General features: G+C 52.1%; 3 protein-coding genes across 7 annotated transcripts in view; 1 reads left to right on the top strand and 2 right to left on the bottom strand.

The window, feature by feature from the left end:
• LOC124052702 (NACHT, LRR and PYD domains-containing protein 12-like) overlaps positions 1 to 24,681 on the top strand; it is a 231,900-nt gene that overhangs the window by 179,798 nt on the left and 27,421 nt on the right. The window lies entirely within an intron of this gene.
• On the bottom strand, positions 276 to 11,625 carry LOC124052608 (atlastin-2-like). Of its 2 annotated transcripts, XM_046377078.1 has the most exons (14): positions 11,230 to 11,625; positions 8,062 to 8,330; positions 7,264 to 7,398; positions 7,077 to 7,181; positions 6,919 to 6,969; positions 5,736 to 5,792; positions 5,459 to 5,551; positions 5,237 to 5,375; positions 4,992 to 5,119; positions 4,592 to 4,648; positions 4,316 to 4,387; positions 3,805 to 4,236; positions 3,211 to 3,225; positions 276 to 2,029 (listed from the first exon to the last, which is right to left on the bottom strand). In XM_046377078.1, exons 1-14 carry the CDS (start codon positions 11,432 to 11,434, stop codon positions 1,919 to 1,921), a joined length of 1,869 nt encoding a protein of 622 aa, XP_046233034.1. In that variant the 5' UTR covers positions 11,435 to 11,625; the 3' UTR covers positions 276 to 1,918. The 2 variants fall into 2 exon arrangements, with proteins under 2 accessions (XP_046233034.1, XP_046233043.1); XM_046377087.1 differs by lacking the exon at positions 3,211 to 3,225 and having other exon boundaries at positions 11,230 to 11,468.
• LOC124052631 (heterogeneous nuclear ribonucleoprotein L-like) lies at positions 12,812 to 21,358 on the bottom strand. Of its 4 annotated transcripts, XM_046377125.1 has the most exons (14): positions 20,928 to 21,358; positions 20,755 to 20,894; positions 17,984 to 18,102; positions 16,499 to 16,736; positions 16,206 to 16,291; positions 15,792 to 15,888; positions 15,627 to 15,699; positions 15,403 to 15,462; positions 14,363 to 14,595; positions 14,162 to 14,283; positions 13,799 to 13,997; positions 13,547 to 13,604; positions 13,336 to 13,437; positions 12,812 to 13,072 (listed from the first exon to the last, which is right to left on the bottom strand). In XM_046377125.1, exons 1-14 carry the CDS (start codon positions 20,974 to 20,976, stop codon positions 13,017 to 13,019), a joined length of 1,632 nt encoding a protein of 543 aa, XP_046233081.1. In that variant the 5' UTR covers positions 20,977 to 21,358; the 3' UTR covers positions 12,812 to 13,016. The 4 variants fall into 4 exon arrangements, with proteins under 4 accessions (XP_046233081.1, XP_046233065.1, XP_046233072.1 ...); XM_046377109.1 differs by having other exon boundaries at positions 20,755 to 21,358; XM_046377116.1 differs by having other exon boundaries at positions 13,336 to 13,434; positions 20,755 to 21,357.

Below are 24,681 nucleotides of genomic sequence, written 5' to 3'. Positions count from 1 at the left end.
TTTCAGTTTCAGGAGGGCAGCTGCAGGGCCATTAGCTCCACAGCTAACAGCAGCTAACTGAGCTAACAGCAGCTAACTGTGGCTATAGCCAGCAGCTGCGGCAGGCAGAAACTCTGCTGAGATGCTGTTCACTTTTTGGAGCCACAAATTATTTTCCAGACTGCTCCTTTAAGTCTGAGATGCAACAGCACTACTGATTATTTTTAGCTTTTATTTACTTGAACTGTCCTCGCGTTGCAGGGACGTGGACAATAAAAGAGGACGACAGCGCTGTGTGTTGTAGGAGTTTGGTTTAATATTATACTGAAAAATAAATTAACGAAAATAACTTTAAAATGCAACAGAAGACAAACGAGTATCCAGATTATAAACATTCTTTGCCAGCAGGGGGTGGAATCGCAGTGCTCATGTAAGATTAAATGTACAAATATATATAAAAAAAGGAGTTTATTAGACATATCCACAAATCACGAAAGCATTCCTTTACATCCAGTGAGCTGAATCTGGTCTACCAGCCAAACCGTGGTTCTTCCAGCTACAAAAAGTCTAGAAAATTTATATTTATATATGTATATATTTCATACACATGCCCAGTGCGTGGATGAGGCTGTACAAAACTCAACTGTACAAGAACAAAAAGCACACAGTCGTGATGTTGTGGATGGAATGACCGAAGAAAGGGGACGTTTGGAATGAAACCTTCATCCACCCGATTCACAGATTTTGGCTTTAAAGACGGAGAAGGTGATCCCGTCTTCGGAACGTCCACGTTGTGTTGGTGACGCAGCGGCTCAAAGGACTTTTAGTGTTTTACTAGAACAGCTTGTGGTGATTTAAACACAGAAGGATGTGCTTCAGTCCGTCAGAGCGTGAAGGAGGAGAACAAAACTCGAGTTAAATAATTAAATATCACGTCTGAGCCTGACTGGAGGAGCTTCGTTCTCGGACGCACTCAGCTCGAGACGACTGAGATGTTCAGTTTAAATATGGAAACGGTTACAAGCCTGACATCCACAGACAAAACTCCAGAGGCAATCAACTGGAGAAGTACTCGAACATTTCGGCGAAAAGGCGTATCAGTCTTGCGTTTGCGCGATAAGCGCAGAGCTGGAGGGATGAAGCAGTCCGAGACTCCAGCTCTTCGGCTCCGGGCCAATGGCCACCAAAATGAACAACATTTTAAGTAAACGAGCAACAAGAGTCAACACTGAAAGTCGTGATCATGTCTCATAATCTAAAAAATAATCAAGTCGTGATCCGGTTTAAAAATGCCAAACTACAGACGCTCTTGGCTCACATCGGCCTCCGTGGTGTCTTCAGGGCTCAGCCACGTTGGGGGAAATTTTGCCGTTTCGCCTCAGATTCGGACAAACTCGTGGATGCCTCGTCAGGAGCGGAGTGGTCCGAGGTCGGCCAGCCCGAGCCCAGAGACCTCCACGAGTTTGTGATTCTGGCCGAGTCGGTAAAAGTTCCCTCCAAGTCCTACAAACCTTGAGCCAGCAGTTTCAGTCTGAGAGCCTCTACGAGTAAAGCTGTAAACTTTGGTTGTGACTCCACCTCATGACGCCACCCGGCGACGGAGACGACGAGAGGGAAACCATGAGGAGGGTCTGTGGTCGTGCTCTTCACGCATACATTCACATAAATGGGAATCATTAATGTGGAGTCACTCCACAGGTGAACACACACACACCTGGGGTGACACTCGGTGATCAAATGGCCCCACCCACCAATAAATACCTTAACCCCGCCCACTAACGAGTAACAAAATACAGCAGACCGCCCAGATCCACAGCGAGTCCTTAAACCTACAGCCTGCACCTACAGTCACAACCAAAACCGATTTACACGTCTCAAACCGCCCCGCAGCCCGAGCCGGGGGACGGGGGAAACGTGACGGCGCCCGCACGGCGTGCTGCTAGTTTTTCTTCTTAACGTTGTTGTTTGAGGCGAGCCGGGGCCGTGGCACCGGGATCAGGCTTCCCAGCGGGACTCGACTCCGGGCCACTTCAAAGAGTTTGGAGAAAACCTGAAGACAGAAAAGAGGAAGAGGAAGTCAGGTGAGTGAGGTGGCTCTGAGAAATGAAGGACTTCTACTCTTACTGACAGCAACTGCTCTTAAAGTGGAGCTGGAATGAAATGAGACGACCAGAGACCACACTGACGACAGAATCCTGCACTGAGCCGGTTTACCGATGGACAGCTTTGACAACCTGCAGAGCTGAGCTGACTGTGCTCAGCAGTGGACCAGGACCCAAACCCCCCGTCAGGTGGTCCTGAAGTGGTTCCTGTCTTACAGAAAACTTGGTGTTTGCTTCCATCAGATCCTGACATCCTGTTTCACAGTTTCATATCTCATATGAATGTGACATCAGGGACCTGAGACGGAGGGGTGACTCAACCCTCAGACCCGGTCAGGATCAGGTTTTCTTTGTGTCAGTCTTCTCCCCTTCAGAGAGCTGCTTCATTCCCTCATCCATCCATTCAGTCAGTCAGTCACGTTTCAGTGCAGGCTGACGGAGTAACTGCTGTTAAAATGGTGCACAAGTTATCCTCCGCCCGCTTCCTGCTGGCTGACAAGAAGCCGAATGCTGCTGTTATGACTGAAGCTGCTGCACGCTGAAATGACCACTGAAAGAAGTTTACTTCAACATGTCAGATGTTATCACAGCCATGAGCCGGTTACACTTCAGCCCGACCTGCCTGAATTATCCACGTCCGTCTTTCCCCCCGCGGGTTTGCAGCTGTACGAGGACTGACTCAGGTTCAGTAGCGTCTCACCGGTGTGCACCTGTCACACCTGAGAGCTGCTAAGAGCGACTGAACACTAAATCTGCGCATTGACTCGAGCAGCAGTTTTTTTCCAAAACTGCCAAACATGTTCTCAGACTCGGCACAGGCCTGCATGAGGACGACAAATGGGGGGCGCTCTTTTCCTCACTGGCCGTTGCCATGGTGACCTGTGGTATCAGGTTTTATAGTCGCGGTGCTCAACTCAGAGTCAACCTGCTCTGAGCTGACTGAACTGAGACCAGCTGCTCTGACACTGGAAACTCACAGTTCAAGGTTTAACTCAGAGGTTGTTGAACCTCCTTCTTGAGGCGGGCCGCCGGTCTGAGCCCGCGTGGGCGTATGAGACGTGACTGATCGGGTGTGAACAGGAGCCAATGAAAGCTCCTACATGGACACCTTTGATTCATCAGTGCTCACCTTTCGAGGAGTCCTCTGGAGGCAGAGAGAGAGAGAGACAACAGAAAGAGGAAGGGTTAGAGGAGGAGGAGGAGGAGGCGGTTCAGAGGACGGTCCACAGTGGACACACAAACAGAAGAACAAGACAGGAGTTCAGTTTGAAACGTTTCATCCTGTAGGTCCACTTCTCACCGACTGCAAGTCCTCAAACTGCATCTCTGCTCTTCGCGCATTTGAATGAGTTAGAGCTGCTCTCACTGCGAGCGACATGGACCGAGACCGGACCGAGACCGGACCGAGACCGGACCGAGTAAAGCCAGCAAACGTCACTCACCAACAACAAACTGACAGTAAAATAACCAGTCAGCTTCTTCCACACAAACTGTGGCTCAGTCAGCGAGAACAAGAACCTTTTGCATCAAGCAGTCAGACAGGAAGACGTGTTGGAGCTCATCTGAGCTCATCAGACAGACAGACAGACAGACAGACAGACGGACAGTCAGAGAAACAGGCAGGCAGACAAACAGGCAGACAGGCAGGCAGGCATGCAGACAGACAGACCGACAGGCAGGCAGACGGACAGTCAGACAGGTAAATCCCAGCCTGTGTTCTCACCTGCTCCCACAGGGTTTCGGCCACCTGGTCGATGATTCCTCCAACCTCGCGGAACTCTCCGGAGTATTTGACGTAAGCCCAGATGCAGAGCGCCGTCAGAGCCACGCCCATCACCAGGTTACACAGCGTGGCCACTGAGCTGATGCCCACAAAGCCCGTGACCAGCGACACCACGTACATGGCGAACATGACGGCGAACAGCGTGGCGGGTGTCCGCGCGGCGTAGAAGATGTTCTTGCCGTCGTTGTGCTTGCTGAAGTTGGCGTAGGCCTCGTCGAGCTCGGCCTCTAGCTGCTCCTGGTAGCGCCGGCAGAAATCCTCGCCGCCCATCTTCTTCACGGAGCGGAATTGTTGCACTGACGCCTGCCGCAGCTCCGTGTGGCAACGCTCCAACTCAGACGGGGAAATGTAGGGCTTGTCCCCGCCGCAGACCTGCCAACGCCGCACAGAGGAACTACTTTATCAAGCTAATCCTGCAGGCTTCAACATCAAACAGGAAGTGATGCGTTACCTGCTCCATGCTTTTGTTGTATACATCTTTGGCTCCCGCTACAGCTGCGAGGTTATTAGCTTCAGCTGTCGCCTGGGTAACAAAAGACATGAAGTTATTCATCATTAGGAGTCCTGATGAGATTCACTGCAGACACGGGACACGCGACAGGACACGAGCGTCCATCAGCTCAGACACGTGAGCTGAGCTCAAACACATGGATGTCAATCAGCTGCACAGGCTAAACGTCATGACGCCACGTGTCCAGGAGGGGGAGCTCATGTGCTGTGAACTGACCTGCAGCATGGACTTGGGGTGAGGCAGCTCCTCTCCCTGGTAGATCTTCATGTAGGCCTGACAACACACACACAGAGAACAGGAGGAAGAGTCAGGAGTCCAGAAGGACCTCATCATGTCAGGGTTTAATCCTGCTGCAGGTGAGAACTTAGAACCTGTTCCACCTCCAACCAAAAGGTGAAGCACCGCGTGCTTGTCAGCTTTATTCTCGAGCAGTTTCACATTTTTTATGAAGTAAGAACTGCACTGACCTGATTCTCTCTGCAAAGAAACTGTGAGTCTTTTGCAGAAAAAGCGTATGTGAGGTCACAGGAAGCTCACTGTGACTTGAGGCAGGTGGGGGGCGGGACCTCAGCTGCTGCTCTGATTGGCTCAAAGGCCAAATGGAAGACAAACTCACTTTGAAGTAGTGCAGCAAGTCCCTGCAGGTGATCTTAACTCCTCCGATCTCCTTCTCCACCAGGTTGTCAGGAGAGAGCAGCGTCGGGACGAGGTTCACCAGTGCCTTCTGGAAGTCCTCATCGATGTCTGCCACACACACACACACACACACACACACACACACACACACACGCGTCATCACAGCTGAGAGCAGCTCACGTTCTACGCTCAGAGAGTCACTGTGTGTGTGTGCTGCTGCTTCACCTCTGAGCCGCCCGTCAAAGTGGGGGTTGGTGGCCACCTTGAGGCCCGGGTGGGGCAGCAGGAAGCAGCTGATGTTGGAGAAGCAGGAGTGGATGTGTTTCCTGACATTCTGCAGCTCCTCGTGTTGGTTCTGCTTCACCTGAACACACACACACACACACACGTCACCGCGTTAACGTCCACTAAAACCACCAATCCTCAGCCTGCCAGAAAGAACCTCACCTGCAGCCGCTTCTCCAGGAAGCTCCGCCCTCCGTCCAGGCCGTACGGATGTTCGTACGGGTAACTCCAGTCTCTGATCAGGAACATCAGAGTCTGAGCAGAGCCAAGCATTCGGGTTACTGATCCAGCATGAAAATCTGCTTGTTCTAACACATGACAGTTCTGACAGCTTTCAGACGGGACCTGCCTGTCTCATTCATTCACACTGAGGGGACTACGGACTAAGAATCATTCGACAACAGCATGCTGTGTATCAGGCCTCACAGGGGGACCGCACCTGAAAGGGTTTCTCGTAGACCTCCTCCATGGCCAGTCGTCCGTACTCGGTGAAGAGCTGAGGAGAGGAAACAGCCGTCACGAAGCTTCTTAGCACAGGAACAAACAATCGTATGTGTTTGTTACGACAGCTGCTGGTCCACTTCCTGCTCTCACACTCGCTGAAATAAAAGCCTTAAAAAAGGAGCAGCTTTGACAATATGAACAGAACACGGAGCTGAACCCACAGGCAAATGGACCAGAGTGACCTCCGCCTGCCACTCGCGGCGAGAGGTTAACGAGGCAGTTCAGCTTGTCTGGAGCTCAGAGGGCGGACGGTTGGATGTTTCTGTCTGCTGATGGAAACAGGTGGAGGGATATTTCTGTTGGGGACACTTTGTGGACTAAACTCTTGGAGATCCTGTGAAACTACGGGGACCTCGAGAGGCATGAAGTGGTATTACAGACAGGACGGCCCGCGGCTAGCCGGTTAGCATGCTAACGTCAGCAGACTTCTCAGCTACACAACACATCCGGACCTTCGGCCTCACATGGCCGCCTGCTGCCTTCAGGTCAGCGCTGAGTCGTGACCCGAACACTCTGGAACACCTCATAAGGAGCTCGTCGCTCAGGCAGAAACGCTGCTGGAAATGTGCTGGATCGCAAGTCAATGTGAAGTGGATCTGGAGGTTAGACAGGCACCCAAAGGGGACTGGTTTGATCCAGCATCTGAACTAAAACACGGCTCTGACGGAGGCAGGGCCCCACGGCTCGACCACACGTGATGGGATCATACTGTGGTGTGTTCAAGTGCGACGTTTCGGTCCAGATGCAGCCAGTCGCGTCTTCAAGCCTTTTACAGCCAAAAGACTCCAGACTCCGACCTCACACTGAACTGAACCTGATCCCAGCAGGTCTCAGCTAACGGACTGAAGAATCTAACAACCCAAAGGACCAAAGTCAATCAAAGTTAAAATTAATCAATTAAATATGCTAACCTCAGGCCCGACCCAGGCCCGACCCAGACCTGACCCAGACCCTCAGAATTAAAATGAGCTCATGTTCATTGCTCAGCAGACGTGTTTCTGGTTTTTATACCATGACTGTTCCTTCCATTTTGCATGTGGTGAAACTTTATTCAAACACAGCCAATAAACGATCAGTGATGACAGCAACAACAACAACATGAGCCGCTTGGTCCTGACCTGAAGGTGCTGCAGGTCGTCCTCCTGGACGTTCTGGGACAGGTTGTACACCTGAAACACCAAAGCCAGACGTCCCCATCAGTCAGCAGGCACAGTCTCATACACACACATACACTCTCTCTCTCACACACAGTCACTCACACACACACGCAGCTCACCTGGACTGAGCTGGTCATGGTGCTCAGGGCGAACAGTGTGGCACAGTCTTTGATGGTGGACTGGCTGTCAAACGCCCCCTGTGTGTCGATGAGCAGAACTGCAACCTGCGGGACAACAGGACACGTTCTCCATTCAGTCGGCTGGCTGCTGTGGAGACCCTCAAGTCACAGGTAGAAAACACCTCACCTGACTGCCGTCCGCTTTCTCCACCACGAACACCTCGCTCCAGGCCAGGATGCCCGTGGTCTCCCGCTCGCAGCCGCCTCGCCAGGTGAAGCCGGTCAGAGGCTCGTCCTCCCCGCCGAGCCACGAGCCGGACGACTGGATGAGAGGACAGGAGGGCGCAGACGTCACCACACACACCTTAACGTCTTTCCTGCCACTTCTCACCTCAGAGGACATATTTCTGGGTCTCATGTTCTGCACGTGTTATCTTCAGCAGCAGCAAGCTCTGCAGGGGCCCAACCACGGGGGCCCAACCACGGGGGCCGGCCACAGGGGCCCAGCCACAGAGCCCACATTGTGCCGCCCACAAATCCTCTTTACAGCACCAAGAAACCCTCCAGTATCCCTCAGTGCTGACCGTAGATTAACATGGCCAAAAGGTCGAGTCTCACTCTCTCTCTCTCTCTCTCACACACACACACACACACACACACACACACACACAGCATTACTTCCTGCTGCAGGGTCCGACACAAACTGCAGCTAATAACAGGAAGTTAAGTGGAAAAATATTTGTTTGCGGACTCGAGAGCCAACCAGCCTACCAAACCAGGAGACAAAATTTGGAACAAAAATCATATTAAATATTATTTATGGTCGAAAAATAACCAGTGATGGGAGGTAAGCGACTACAGTTTTACTTTAATTTAAATTTAAATGTTTCAGTTGTACTCTGGAGTCAAATATTGTCCACATCATCATCATCAGAACCAGAAGCAGGACTGGGCGCACACTGAAAACCTCCTGTGCACAGCGTACCTGTTTGTACATGTAGCGCAGCATGAAGTCCAGCAGGAAGGACTTGCCCTTGCGGAAAGCTCCGGCCACGGAGACCACGACCACGTGGAGGTCCTGCAGCTCCTCCCGAAGCAGCAGCCGCTCCAGCGCCTCCTCCTGCAGCGAGAACGAGTGCTCCTCCTCATCGGCCACCACGATCTGCACCGGCCGGGCCGCGCCCGTCTCCTCCTCCTCCAGCAGATCGTCATCTTCCTCACACCTCATGGGGGACGGGTCTGATCTGAAGCCACCTGGGAGGGAGACACGAGGTTAAAGTCTGGCTGGACGGGAGACTCAGAACCAGACTCGTCTTCTTAGTCGAAGGGGATGAGCTCTTCCTCCTCATCGACAGCCCGGCTGAACCTTGTTCACCGAGTGAAGCTTCACAGGAGCCAGCAGGGAGGCTGAGGGGACCCACTGAAGCAGCAGCCGGTCTCAGCCTGTGGACTGGAGCTCTCAGATCTCCTTGTACGGCAGCTTTCACACTCGGCCGCCCTGCAGCTCAGTGAAACCTCACGATGACAGTAACACGAGAGGAAAGAGTTTGGCATCGCCGCCTCAGAGGCCTGAAATCACTCGATTAAAAGGACATCAGCTGCAAATTATTCTGATCCTTAATCAATTATTTCTGTGGTTTTGCTGGTTTCAGCTTCTGTGTCAGTTCTGTCAGTAGACGAGGAGTCTTTGGGTTTTGGACTGCTGGACAGCGGAGCTCAGACAGTTTTTTCATGCTATGCTAGGCTAACACTGTGTGTGCTGGTGAAATGCTTGGCTGTCATCCGGTCTTCCAAACCTCAGAGGCGAGTCACGAGGAACATCCACAGGAAATGCAGTCATCCACATGTGAAGGACAAAGTCTGTGTGTGTGACCACAGAGCTGACCGAGGAGCCCGCGGCCTCATGGGAAGAAGAGTCTTCATTCAGCTCAGCGTCATGTGACAGCTGGCAGCAACAACACTGCAAACAGCTGCAGTCACATCATGTGGAAGACCTAAACGACGTACAGCGTGTCCACATGAAGACTGCTCTGGGACACCTGTCAGACGTGAGCACTGATCCGGTTTAATTTAGCGTCCTCTCAGCAGCACACAAGCTGCCTGAGGAAAAATAAACATCTTTCAAAAGCTCAAAGTTCATCTTGTTCAAGCCTGAATCAGAGCTGCTGGGGTTTGGACAGCTGAAAAGACATGTGTCCTTCATTACTGTGTCTCCCCAATCAGGTTCACGCTCTTCTGTCACTTCTGACACTTGGCTTCAGTGCGTCGGCCCAGCGTCGGTTTTCCACCAGAGTCCAACAGGCAGGAGACTCAAAGATCCTCTCATTAAAGCAGTGAAATAAGCACTGCGGGACTCTGACCTTGCCTGTCAGTTCAGGACGCCACTGAAGGCTCTGGCACACAGTGGACGAGATTCAACCGAGTCAACTGAACTGAATCAAAGTGGCATCCGAGTCTGTGACAGCATCGAGTCGGGACACACGTCACCCCAAGCCTAACATGTGAGATGTTCTGTGAACTGCAGTGATGGCAGGCGGCTCGCAGAGGCTGGAAAGCTCGCCAGCCACGCGGGTCGGTTCAGCCTGCAGCAGGCACCTGGACCAGCCAGTCCTCTGCTCTCACCTCATCACCTTGAGTTCTTCCACTAGCACATCAATATGTGAATGTGAAACAGGACAGCAACCATCCCAAAACAGTTTCAGACATGTTCATGACTGGGGAAAAGCCTGAGCGCCTGCCTAACACTGTATACCAACCAAACTCCAGTCAAAAACATGCAGCTTTAAGCAGTCTGAATGCGGAGCTGGAAAATAACTGCACACATCACATGACACATGGCCCACTTTGGCCAGAGTGAATGGAGCTCTGTGCAGCACCAGCCTCTTTAGCCTGTGCTAAACGGCTTTAATGGATCAGCAGCACTGACAGAGGCCCACATTCCCACACTGTCTGTAACTCACTATGGACTGACAGTGTTGGCAACACACTGATAAGACACACAGCAACACACGGGGTCCATCACGAGCCAACAGCCCGGCAGGAACTCCGAGGCTGGTCACACTTTGTATATGGACCGTCCACAGGCGATCGGGTCTCCCTGCTCCCTATGCAGACACAATGCTGTTCTTTCACACACAGAAAATAACTGTGGAACATATGCAGGATCTTCAACTAATTAGGAATCCGCTGTAGGCTGGGCTTCACACTCTCTAAACAGCTCACAAAATCGAGCTTTTATTAAGGGAGTCTGGTTAGCTTCTGCACAGGGAACGAAGCCTGCAGTGGTTGCTGCTTGCCTGCCAACATTGTCAGGTGTGCTGGAGTGTGTTGACAAACACTCGCTGCTTACCTGAGCAGGTAAGAAAGTCCGGGCATTACAGTGAACCAAATGCCAATCAGACAGCTGCAGTCCATCCTGCCTGCGCTTGTAGCGTCTTGTTGTGCCAGATGATGTGTTCACACCTGTACGCTGTGCACCTGTGATCGGATCACACAGGTGTGAGCTGATCCAGTAAGAACCGGACTTGACTGTCCCCCCATGTCCACCGGAACTTAAAGAACGTAACCACAGCGAGCAACCCGAGTGGGAAAGTCATGACAAGTGATACAAAGACTGGGTGGACTTAGAGGGCGACGCCATCACTCAGCAGTCATGATAAAAACCCTGTCAGCCGCTGCAGGTGTGCTGGTCCAGCTGAAACCAGTCAGCCTGCTTCGCACTCTTAACTCGGCTGACCCCGGCTAGCACAGGTCTGCTGGCAGGTGTCGACCAATCCGTTAAACCGCGTTTAGAAACAACAGAACAATGACGAATTAGCTGGAAGAGGCTAGCGGCTGTGCTAGCTGCTCCGCTAACAACAAACACGTTCAGCTGGGAGGACGGCTGGACGCCTGCCACACGGCGGGAATAAGGCCGTGTCGGCTCAGACACACCAGCCATCTCTGGACCACATCCTCAGTGATGTCTCTCCGCTCGCCCACAGCGGGACGCGCTAGTTCGCAGCGGGATGCGATTATTCGACGAAGCGGAGCGCTGCCCGCAGCGTCACGTCATTACGTTCATCTTGTCCAGACGGAGAGCACGGGTTCGGACCCCGCTGCCACCTGTCGCGTGGGTAACATCGTCACGACCTTCACTTTCTTTTCGAATTACCTTCTTTGAAGATGCTGTTTTTGTGATTCCTCTGCTTCAACCTGCTCCCCTCCGCCGCCATCTTTCCTGACGCGCTGACAGCAGCAGCAGCCCTGACGTCACAGCCCTTAGTGCAGCCGCTGAGTCCGCGGGGTCCTAAAGTACGGAGTAAGCCCCGCCCCCTGCTCAAGCGATTTCCTGTTCCGGTAGCCGAACAGCTCAACATGATAAGAGAACAGCAAACTTTATGTTAACTAAATAAAACAGTTGTTTGTAAAAATAAAGTTTCGATTCATTTGTCAGAAAGGCCACGAAATGCGCCAGCTCGTGTCCAGACTAGTTTCCTGTACATGTCTGAGGTGGGCATCAGATCCACCGTCTGGTTTGGATCGGCCACCAACAGGACAGGAACAGACTGGAACGGATAATCGGGTCTGCAGGAAAAATCATCGGGGCCGACCTGCCCTCCATTCAGGACTTCTACCAGTCCAGGGTCAAGAAACAGGAATGAACCATCACACTGTTTGCGCTACATGTACATATATTTATATCTTGTTTTTTTCTTTTTGTAAATACTTTATTTATTATTATTATTATTTGTTATTTTGTATGGTGCACAGGAGAGAGAAAACCTCCTCGACACGTACTTGGCAAATAAAGCTGATTCTGAATCGGCCAAATTATCACACAAAAACACACGACTGCGACTGAAGCCCTGGACACAATAACCAGGAAACAGTGTCAGACTGAACTGATCCCAGAACTGTCTACCACCAACGTCCACAGGTACAGAAGTCTGACTGGTGATTGGCTGTCATGAGGACACGTCAGACGTGGTTTAACAGATCATCTTGTCTGTTTAAAGGAGCATTTCTCCCACCTGCAGGACCTGCAGCAGTCACTCCTGGACCCACCTGAGGCTCACTTTCATCGCACACACAAAGAGAACCAAAGAAGAAGTAACTTGTAAAGTCACAGTTGAACCGAGGAAAAAGCCAAAGGATTTCAGCCTCAGAGCGAAGCGACTGCATCTGTTCATGTCTCCACTTCCGACTACAAAAACAACAACAAAAACCAGAAGCTGCTGAGTTTGTTTTGTCACGACGTTCATTACCAGACCTGTAAGACTGCAGTTCAATAAAACTGACTTTAAATGAACACACAACCCAGTCATCAAATTAAATTACATTTAAGTTTGTTCTGAAGTGACACAAAAACAAAACCACGTCTCTCACTTCCTGTCTGGGGTTTGATTGCTCTGCAGTTTCTTTTTCCTGACTCCTCCCTGAGGGGCGGCACGGTGGTGCGGTGGTTACCAAGAGGGTTCCAGGTTCAGATCCCAGTCTGGTCCCTTGTTCTCCCTGTGCCTGCGTGGGTTTTCTATCGGGTTCTCTGGCTTCCTCCCACAGTCCCAAAAACATGCCCATTAGGTTAACTGGCTGCTCTGCTTTGCCCCTGGCGACCAGTCCAGGGTGAACCCGCCTGTGGCCCACAGTCAGCTGGGATCAGCTCCAGCCCTCTGCGACCCTGACGGGTAAGAGGGGATAGAAAATGGATGGATTCCTCCCTGAGTTCTGTTCAACTTACAACAACAAAGACTGACTTGGTTTCCCACGTGAGATTTAATCAAACTGGTCAGCCGAGCAGAAGGTTTCGTCTCAGGCTGCAAACCAAAAGAACAAGCTGCTCCAGAGGAGGCCATTCAGACCTCGTCATCACTTCCTGCTCCACACTGAAACACACAAAAATCATCAAACGACTCTGCTGAACCAGGACCAGAGGACTGCGGCGGCCATCTTGTTTCTGGTTTACAGATGGGAGGAGGTGGAGAAGCAGAGTTTCAGGGTGAAGGGGTTGGAGCAGTCTGGAAGTCAGAGGGGAGAACAGGTTCAGTTTACACTGAAGTCAACACAACAAACAGCTTGTGTGGAGGCTTCAGAAACACAACGAATCTGTTTCCTGAGTGAAGCCTGACACCTAGTGGTGAACACAGGTACTGACCCGTCTGTCTGCCACAGGGGACCGGCCTTGTTTTATTCTTATTGTTTCGCTCATGTCAGACATGTTTTCATGTGACTGTTTCTGTTCGCTGTGTCACCTGACCAGCGTGTCAGCATCAGCACTTACTGGGTATCCTGAGCTGGTGGTGGTTCAGGACCGTCAGAGTTTCCACAGCTTCAGTTTTATTGTCAAACTCCAGGAGACCAGACCGAGTCTTCGAGCTGCCTGCTGTGAGGAGGAGGAGGAACAGAGCTGAAATATTTCACATGCTTATCTTCTATTGATCAGTGTGCAGTCTGTGTCCCTCCTCATCTGCTGTGTGATTGGTTGAACTCACGTTTGGCGTCGAAGACCTTGAACTTGGTGAAGACGGGAACGCTGAGCTCAGTGCAGAGCTGCAGGAGACAAAGAGGGGACAGACGGTTCAGAGTCAAACAGAGTTTCATGAGTCTGTTTCGTCCACTTCAGTTGTGTCTTTGAAGTGTACAGGAAACATGTCCAGACCATGTCCCTCTACACGTCTTCAGAGCGTCTGTCAGTCATCCAGCTCTTTCCTCCACTAAACAGGCCCATGCAGGTGTGAGCTCACCTCGTGCAGCTGCTGTTGGCTGAGAGTGGGCGGGGCATTGTAGAAGTGCAGGATAGTGGCGGGCGGCTGGATGATGTTCCTGCTGCTCTGTGCGCCGCCGAAGCGGTTGTTTCTGGTCAGACTGAAGTCCTGGTAGCTGCTGCTGCCGTCGGGCAGCTCAAAAACCTGACTGGGGATCACCGCCTGCTGGTTGGACACACTGAGGAGGAGGAGGCAGACGGACGGAGGGATGATGAAGAAAGTCATGAAACATGCAGGACAAACATCATCAGGGACGTGATGTTGAATATGAGCAGTCTGTTGAAGGCGGTGTCTCCACCCGACCCCACCACCGGGCGAAACCCCGGTCACATGAGCACTCACCACACGCTGAGCTTCATGCCGAACACCTTGATGCTGTTGAGGTGAGTGACGGCTCGGTCCACGGCGTACTCGTCTCCCATCTCCACCAGCGCCGTGCCGTTCACGCTCTTCATGAACTTCACCTGCAAACACGACCAATCAGGACAGGTTTCTTTGAGGGACTACCGAACTAACTATCGTTAAGGACGCCGTGTCACACACCTTCTCCACGTTGCCATAGAGACAGAAGAGGTTGAAGATGCGGCTGCAGTTCATCCTGACGGGATGGAGGCCGCTCACCATGGCAACTGAGCTGGAGGCAACGTGGCCCAGGAGGGAGGAGGAAGAGGAGGTCTTCGGCAGGAGCGGCGGGTAGGAGATCATGTCCTGCACCTCCTCACTGCTCCTCCTGTACCTGCTGATACCATGCAGAGGCAGCAGAGGGCAGCGTGGGCCTGCAGAGACACCAACAATACACAGAAACACAGAAGGACCATCAGCAACCGCCAGCAAGCACCAGGTCACAGTACTGACAGACTGACTGACAGACAGACAGACTGACAGACAGACAGACACACACACACACAGACAGACAGTCAGACAGACACACACAGACAGACACACAGACAGACAGACACACACAGACAGACAGACAGACAGACAAACACACAGACAGACACACAGTCAGACAGACACACACAGACAGTCAGACAGACAGACACACACACACAGACAGACACACAGTCAGACAGACACACACAGACAGACAGACAGACACACAGACAGACACACAGACAGACACACAGACAGACACACAGTCAGACAGACACACACAGACAGTGAGACAGACACACACAGACAGACACACAGTCAGACAGACACACACAGACAGACAGACACACACAGACAGACAGACATACACAGACAGTGAGACAGACACACACAGACAGACACACAGTCAGACAGACACACACAGACAGACAGACACACACAGACAGACAGACAGACACACAGACAGACACACAGACAGACACACAGTGAGACAGACACACACAGACAGACACACAGTCAGACAGACACACACAGACAGACAGACAGATACACACAGACAGACACACAGTCAGACAAACAGTCAGACAGACACACAGACAGACACACAGACACACACAGAAAGTCAGACAGACACACACAGTCAGACAGTCAGACAGACAGACAGACACACACACACAGACAGACAGACAGACACACACAGACAGACAGACCATAGCCGTTGGATGGATGCTCTCCCAGGATGGCCTGACGCTGCCTTCCTTTTCCCCTCTCTGCAACACACAAACACAGAAACCTTAGCCAGGTAAGAGTTCACTCACTCACACACACACTCACTCACACACACACACACACACTGTGAGTAAATCAATAATGTTTCCAGTGCAGGCTTCCTGTCACGGTACGTCTGAGTGTGAGTCCTCTGAGGACGTCCTACCTCGGTGCAGGACGAGGGGTTTGGTGTAATCCCAGCTGCTGCTGTCATTGCGGACGACGTTCAGCGTGTTGGGCTGCAGGGGGCGACAGAGCACAGCACCTCTGGGTGGGTGTGTGTGCGTGGGCATGAGCGTGGCGGTGTGTGCGCGTGTGCGAGTGTGATTACCCGAGCGTGTTCGATCTTGAGCGTGCAGCAGCCGGCGTAGATGTCGGCTCCGTTCAGAGCCAGCTTGGCCTTCTGAGCGTCCGCCACCGACTCAAATGTTAACGAGTTCGTTAAGGATGACCAGCAAGCGGCCAATCAGAGGACAGAAAGTACTTTCACCTCGATAAAAGAACACAGTACCAGATAACCGTGTCTGAGACACTAAAGGTTGACTAATATAACTGCACACACACACACACTCACACACGCTCACTCACACTCACACTCACACACACACACTCACACACACTCTCACACACACTCTCACACACACACACACACACACACACACACACACACACTCGCACTCACTCACACTCACTCACACTCACTCACACACACTCACACACTCTCACACACACAGAGGCAGGATATTCCACCATGGCCTGAACGCCGCTGCGTTTGAAGATGACGATCCGCAGGACGTTGCCAACGGGGTTACAGACGGCGTGCAGGACGTCCTGAGGGAGCGAACACACACAGGACTTCAAACATGCAAAACATGGAAGGTTCCAGCATGGCGAGCAGAAAGGAGAGAAAAGTCTGCGGATGTGGCGGTGGAGGCTCTGCTGGAGGTGGAGGAGGAGGGGAGATTCAGCAGAAGCAGGTGGAGAAGCAGGTTCAGCTGAGGTGGAGCAGGTCTGTGCAGGAGGCCCTGCTGGACTCACGGTGGTGATGGGGTACAGCGGGTTCTGGATGGACAGCAGCAGGACTTTGTTTCCGCTGCCGGGGTCGTCTGCGTTGGTGGGCCTGGAGATTCTCTGGCTGGTGGAGAAGTTGAAGAAGACCCGCTGGTCGGCGACACACACGGCCTCGCGGCCGCCGCGCCGCACGCAGCGCTCGGCGCTCTCCACGCTGTCGAACTCCACCAGAGCCTGACGCTTGAACGGCATCATCATCACGTAGCTGCACACAGAGCAGACAGGTGCGTGACAGGAGGCGGAGCTTCGCTCAGGTGAGGCTTTTACTGGTCTGCACTGTGCTGTGTCACCTGAGGGGAACCCAGTTAACCTGCCCTTCAAGGCGACCCAGAACCGGATCCATGAGGATCCACATCAGCACAGCGCTGCTCCTCGATAGACAGAACAGAAACTCATGGCGACATTTTACCTCGTAACTAAAGAGACATTAAGTTTGAAGTGTCATCTCACGGCTGGCAGGAAACTGCTGCCTTTTCAAAATAAATGCGAGCAGTTTTATATAATCCTCTGCACTGCACTGCATAAGTCCTGTCATCACTCCAATGATCTGCTCAGTGACTGACCTGCTGACTGTTTCCTGTCCACATGACTCGTCACAGACTCACACCTGTGAGCGGACTCTACTGACAGACAGACAGACAGACATATGGACAGACAGACAGATGGACAGACGGATGGACAGACAGACAGAGAGATGGACAGACAGACGGACAGACAGACAGACAAAGAGATGGACAGATAGACATATGGACAGACAGATGGACAGAGAGACAGACAGACAGAAATACGGACAGACAGACAGAGAGACAGAGAAACAGACAGACAGACAGACAGAGAGACAGAGAAACAGACAGACAGACAGACAGACGGACGGACAGACAGACAGACAGACCTACCGTCAGACAGACAGAGAGACAGAGAAACAGACAGACAGACAGAGACGGACGGACGGACAGACAGACAGAGACAGACAGACGGACGGACAGAGAGACAGACAGACAGACATCATGATACTCGTGATGATGCAACGATGGAGAAAACCTGCGATCAGAATGAGCAGAGCAGCAGAGGAAGCACTGAACTCAGATCAGCTGTGGGGATCTTTAAATCAGAGTGTTCTGATGGACGTCACCCACACAGGAGGCACCACAACAAGCAGCAGCAGCAGTTAGACTGCAACATCAGCTTCAAACATCTTTTATTACTGAGTCTTCTTTAACACTTCTGTATTTTAGCCCACTCGTCCACGTCCAGGCACAGTGTGCGGAGGAAAAACCTCCTGATCCTCCTGACAAATCCTCTCTGATCATTAGTCAGAGAGTCCACTGTTTGTTAACGATTTGCACGAGCCTGAGCTCCTTCACGCCACGCGGCCGTACGTGAGACGACTGCACCCTGCACCTGTGAGCCTGAGCCTGAGCCTGCAGTCAGTGCTGAAGGGCAAAATGTTACCAGATGCTGCCAAACTTCTCAAGCGCCTCCACCAGGTCGGCCTCCACCACGGCGTCACAGAGTCCTCGGACGTGGACGACCGGGGACGGGGGGATGCGGTGACTGTCCCGTCTGCCGTCCTGCAGAGACAAGAAGATCTGGACTAAGAAGCTTCAGGATTAACAGACATTTTAAAATTTAAATGTTATTGTACTTTATTAATCCCAAGCTGGGACATGACTTCTCTGCATTCACTGACTGAACACACACACACACACATGCAGTGAAACACACAGGAGCAGTGCGCTGCCATGTCAGGCGCCCGGGGAGCAAACTGGGGGGTTAAGTGCCTTGCTCGAGGGCACATCAGCGGGCTAATGGGGGGGTGTCGAACCAGCGACCCTCCGGTCACAAGCGGCTTCTCCAACCTCCAGACCACAGCTGTGACATCAGCTTTACTGCTGTACTTTGACTGCATGTCGTGAACACAACACAGCGTGTGGATACTTTCAGCTGGAGGACGTTTGCTCACTTCCTGTTTGTGTGAGTGTGTTCAGGACTCTTTGATCTTCAGGCAACGTGAGCTGCAGTGAGCGGCTGACAGAGTGTGAGCGTCGATCGGCCTGTGGTGAGGCTCTGCAGGTTTCTGCGAGCTGCTGCAGACGGGACCGGAGGCGTCTGTGCATCGTGATGGTTACGATCGGAAACCCTCGCGCTGACGCGTCGTGTTTGTCAGGAAGAGGTTCAGCGAGACGCTGCAGTCTGTGCAGCCTGACCTGATTTGTGCAGCAGCTGGAGGCTGCAGGTTCATTTCACTGATGAACGTCTCCAGAAACGTGTGCTTTAAAACTAAACTTCTTCAGTTTGCGGTGTAACGCTGACGCACACAAGTGACCGAAACCAGCCAGGCGGTGCTGCTCTGAACAGGCCCCCTCTGGGACGGGGACCAAACCGTGAGCTAACAGCATCACCTGATGATGGCCAGAAGAAGACTTTCACACACGCTGACACTTCATCACGGCCCACACAAACGATCACAATCACAATTTGATCGATTCGACTCGATAACATCTGGCAGGGGCACATCCACAGCCCCTCTGGGTCCAGGTCTTAACTGGCAGGTGTCTCTGCCTGTCACAGTAAGACTTTGAGTCGAGTGTGAACCTCCACAGCCTGTAGTCTGTAGGGTCTGTGGAGTCTGTAGGGTCTGTGGTCTGTAGGGTCTGTAGGGTCTGTGGAGTCTGTGAAGTCTGTAGGGTCTGTGGAGTCTGTAGGGTCTGTAGGGTCTGTGGAGTCTGTAGGGTCTGTGAAGTCTGTGGGGTCTGTGGAGTCTGTAGGGTCTGTGGAGTCTGTAGGGTCTGTGGAGTCTGTAGGGTCTGTAGCGTCTGTGGAGTCTGTAGGGTCTGTGGTCTGTGGCGGCCGAGGGACCGAAGACGTTACAGACGCTCTCACGAGTCGACAGAGATGGAAACTTGACCTCGTAGTTATCTTTGTGACAACTTAACTTCAGAGCAGAGCAGCTCAGGCAGTCTGGTTGCCGTGGCGACTGAGCCTCTGTTGTTATTTTTGGTGAATGAGCGTGTGTGTGTGTGTGTGAGCCTGAGGCTGACATGCACTTCCTTCCTGTCAGGCCTCCTCAGTCAGACCCTGTGGCCTCAGCTCATCCTCCTGTCCTCCCCTTCAGCAGGTTCTGGGTCCGGCCCGGGTGTCCCCCCGGCTGGACACAGCAGAGGCCCGAGTGGTTGATTGAGTGAAGGAAACTGATGCACTCGTTGGTCACGTTTGAGGCTCCAGCTGGCGCTCACTGACTGATGGAGGGAAACTCTTGGTCACATCGGGCTGGAGGGGAAGTCAGTGAACCACGAGTCGTCTGTCTCACGGCCGCCGAACGGGGACAGCTTCTGTTCCTTTAAATCCAGCTCTCGATTTGGACTTCGACTCGACACGTTGATCAGGTTCATCCTGTGCAGATCACTCAGAGCACCGCAGGCCTCTTCACCGACGAAGACAGGCAGCCTCACTTCCTGCTGAGTGCAGGCACTTCCTGTCACCGCCAGAAGCTCGCAGAGAGGCCATATTGTCCCGCCGAGCAGAGCTTCGGAGCCAGGGAGGCAGACCGGGACATTACAGATATGAATAAATGTCTTCTGAAAAGACGGTGTGGCCCACCAAAACGGGTCAGATCGGATCACGTGACAGGAAAGACGCCAGCAGCAGCTGGACGGACTTAAGGACGGTCGGGACGCTTCATCTGTCCGCCTCCTGTTCAGCCCCAGCATCAAGTATCAAGTGAACAATCCAGGACCCCTAAAATCAGCTCAGTCCAGTCCAACACACCTGAACTCCAGCAGACGGACTCGTATCACACATGAGTCCCCGTCCCAGGAGCTGGACTCAAAGCTCTGAGCCCCCGGTGCTGATGGAGGAGCCTCCTGCAGCTAAACCCTCCCTGATCTGTCCACCCAGCTGCCTCCACTGCACCCACACTCTGACATCCTGACCACCGGGACCATGAGGACAGTGGAGACGCGCCTCCTCAGAGAGCGTCTGTGCCCCCTCAAAGCCTCCAGACCTCAGAGAGAACTTGTGGAAACTTCAGTCTGAGAGGTGAGCGTGACATCCGGACTCCGCAGTCAGCAGTGATCCTAACAGACAAACTGCTGCAAACGAGCGCACACCGACAACTTTTAGTTTGTTTTCTGTCCTTCAGAGGACACGAGTCTACCGACACCAACATCGTTTGTCCGCTCGGACCGAATCACAAACAGGACTGACAGAAACTGTCCCCTCACCTCCCCTCCGCTCCTCCGGCTCCCCGCAGCCTCCCGTCCGGCGGAGTCCTCCTCCTCCGCCTCTCCGTCCTCCAGCTCCTCTCTGCCGGCCTCCTCCTCCGTCCGGAGGCGCTTGGCTGCCCGGTGCTGTCCTGCTCCTCCTCCTCCTCCTCCTCCTCCTCCTGCTCCTGCGCCTCCTGCGCCTCCTGCTCCTCCTGCTGCTCCGTTTTCTCTCGCCTCCATCGCACACAGACGGTGAAGTCCCGGATGAGGAGCTTCTCTTCACGGGACTGAAGCTGTCTGTCTCTGTCTCTGCCTGTCTGTGTCGGTTAGCCCCAAAGATCGGGAAAAAAGACGAGCGTCTCACTCCGACTCCAGTTTCAGAAACAAAACGCTCACCGAGGTGAGGTCAGCCTCATGAATCAGGATTTGGTTTGATCAGATCCAGAACCGACGGCGTCTCTGGTGGAGGAAGTAAAAATGTTGACAGCAGCTCCTGAGCTCCTGTGGATATAAACTATTTTATTTTATTTTGATTTGTCTTCCTGTCAGCAGATCTCATGTTCACACGCAAGAGAAGACGGTCGTGTCCCTGCAGCTGCTTCCTGCACATGGAGGTCAGCTGACCACAACAGCAGCACACCTGTTCAACCACTGCACCTCAGCATGTGAAGAGGCGTTCACTTTACACAGGAAATGTCATCACTGCCTGTGTCTGTCACACTCACATCAGCGTCACTCCTCGCGTTTCTGCTCACTGGCTGTCACCTGGTGGAACAAGTGCTCACATCAAAAAAACTACAAACAAAAACATGTAGAAATACTCAGCTTCGAGGAAAAGTCCTGTATTCAAAATGAGGTAAAAGCACGAGACAGAAAACAGCTTCAGAGACACCTCAGTCTGCACTTCAGGGGTCCGAGTGAGACATCAGGTCAATAAACGATCTTTGGAAGTTTGATTTCTCCGTCACATCCACACATTGAAACAACGTGAAGACGCGTTTTGACTGTTCGTGCTGAGGGAACATTTCCCTTCAGCTCCAGCAGGTGGCTTTTCTTCTCACCTGCTCACGTGCTGTTTGTGCTCCTCAGGTGATGCAGGATGACGTGCTGGCAGTGAGAAACCTGCAGGAGGCGCTGCCGTCACCTTTGAGTTCAGACTCTGCGTCTCACTTTGCTTCTGCTCAAATCAGTCGGCTGACTGTCTGCTGGACCGGTTCCAAAGGGTTTGCCAGGTCTGAGTCGTTCACACACCAGCACGAGTAAAGATCTGCTGACCCCAGAACCACCCGAACCTGACTCAAGTCCAGTCAGGACCCTGAGGGAACAGTGTGTGTGTGAGTGTGTGTGAGTGTGTGTGTGTGTGTGAGTGTGAGTGTGTGTGAGTGTGTGTGTGTGAGTGTGAGTGAGTGTGTGTGAGTGAGTGTGTGTGAGTGTGGTTTCAGTGTTTATTTGTTCCGTAAAACTCTTTTCTCCTCCACCAGGAGGATTGAGGGCTCACATGGGGTCAGCACTTGTGTCCTGCAGCTGTGGTGATCAATAACATGTTTGAATCAAATCTTAACCGAACAGGAAGTTGGCGGAGACAAGCCGAGGCGACGTGGTCTCCTCTGACCAGTAAGAAGCCGCTGGACTTTGGTTCGTCCCAGAAGTCCAGCACAGGCTGTGCAGCGAAACACGAGTTTCAGAAAAAGACACACAGAAGGTGACGTGAAGGTCCGACTCCACCCGAGCCGCCTTAAGAACTGAAGTATGAAGACATTTACGTCCCGTCCTCTTCAGTTCGTACACCCGGTTTGTACTTCAAGCCTGACTGCAGGGTTCGGGCACATCCGGGTTCACTTCAGTCCCCACAGCAGAACGAAGCAGCCGGCTGAATGAATCCCATGTGCACAGAAACACGAGGCGGCTGCGATCGATCCTCCTCGGGCTGCTGGGCGAGGCGAACACGAAGACATCCTGAACTGATGCAGCGAGACGGTCGAGGAATCCAAAGACCCCGATCCTCCACAGTCACAGGGTGGAGGAGAACGGTCTGAGCCAGTTTCCCTCCTGCGTGTCCAGACTCGTTCAGCCCAGCAGCAGAAGCTGTGAAGGCGGACGCCGGCTCACTCGTGTGAAGTCGCGTCTCAAAGCCGGACTCGGAGTGAACGCAGCTCTGTGTCAGAAAGCTGTCCAATCAGAGCCCGGTACAGGTGTGATTAGATCTCTGACAGCAGCCCCGAGAGTCGTCATGTGAAGTAAAGCACTTGTTTTATACACTAACATGAAACGCCGAGCCGAGTCAGCGTGGACCAGAGTGAAGAACTGAACAGATCGGTTCCTACACGGTGCAGATCCAGTTTCACGTTCGATTGGTCTCTCTTTGGTTCTGCACCTCGTGTGTGTGTTCCTTCATGAGGGCACAAGAACAGTGAACAATGAGTTTAGGAGTTATCTTTGACCAGGACATGTCCTTTAACTCGCACATAGCAAATATTTCAAAGACTGCATTCTTTCACCTCCACAATATCGCAAAGATTAGGCACATCCTGAGTCAGAAAGATGCAGAAAAATTAGTCCATGCATTCATTACCTCTAGACTGGATTACTGTAACTCCCTTCTATCAGGCTGCCCCAGTAAATCCATAAAGACTCTCCAGCTAATCCAGAACGCTGCAGCACGACTACTGACAAGAACCAGCATGAGAGACCATATTTCTCCTGTTCTGGCTTCTCTACATTGGCTACCTGTAAAATCCTGGATTTAAAATTCTCCTCCTCACATTCAAAGCCCTGGATGGTCTCAAAGAGCTCATAGAACCTTCTGATCCAACCAGAACTCTACGCTCCCAGAATGTATTGAAAACAGAGGATTGAACTCTGGCGTTTTGACCCAGACAGGAAGTAGAACACCACAGGAAACTTGTGATGAACAAAGGCCTTCCGCATGAAGGAGTCTTCCCCTGAACGGTAGGTGAAGCCAGAACGTCAGGGGGCTGAAATGACAGCAGAGACGGGAAGAAAACTTTTAAATGTGACAGCCAGCAAGTGATTGGCTAGAAGACTGACGTGACTGTCTGTGATTGGAAGACGCAGAAGGTGAGATAGAGGAGATTAACGACCTCGGGAAAGTGAGTGATGTGGCATTATGAGATAGATTAACTTATGAAGATAGTTGCCCCCCATTTTATTTTTATTGTTACAGGCAGAACTACTGTTAGTGTTTATGGTTGCAGTAATGGTGCAATAGACGTTTCGCCAGCAGAGGGTGCTCTGTGCTTTGCCCGTCAGTGGGTGACGCTCAGTGGTGGAGTTCAGTGAGTACGTGGTTCAGTGTACAGACCACACACCGTGTACGCTCCTGTTGACCTGCATTTTTCTGTTTTGCAGTTTCTAAAAAATAAATAAATATGTCACACAGGAGATGAGGTGGCCCATCATTTCCTGCAGTGTAACAGTGACAAACAGGGCAAAAAGAGGTCGTCTTCCTGTCTGAACCTTTGCTAAGCTACATGTGTACTTGTGGTCCTAAAGTCCTCAAAAGTAGAACCAGAGCCTTTAGTTATCAGGCTCCTCTGCTGTGGAATCACCTTCTGGTTTCGGTCCGGGAGGCGGACACCCTCTCTGTGTTTAAGAGCAGACTAAAACTTTCCTGTTTGATAAAGCTTATAGTCAGGGCTGGTTTAGGCTGGTCTCTAGTTATGCTGCTATAGACTTAGACTGCCAGGGATCTCCCATGATGCACTGAGCTCTTTCTTCCTCTAACTCTCCTTCTGCACACATTTATGTCCCATTAATGCAGGTTACTAACTCAGCTTCTTCCCTGGAGTCCTTGAGCTTTCTGGTCTCTCAGGTTCTCATGGATCGTGGTTGGACCTCCTGCTGCGGTCCTGCTTGACACCAACTGCTGTTTTTATTATGATTAATCCTGTTATGATGTTGTAATTGTCATCAGTGCAGGTGTTT

This window comes from Scatophagus argus, chromosome 2 (genome assembly GCF_020382885.2).
Source record: "Scatophagus argus isolate fScaArg1 chromosome 2, fScaArg1.pri, whole genome shotgun sequence".
NCBI lineage: Eukaryota > Metazoa > Chordata > Actinopteri > Scatophagidae > Scatophagus > Scatophagus argus.
Note: the sequence above shows the minus strand (reverse complement) of the source record. Positions and strands in the feature narration are given on the sequence as shown.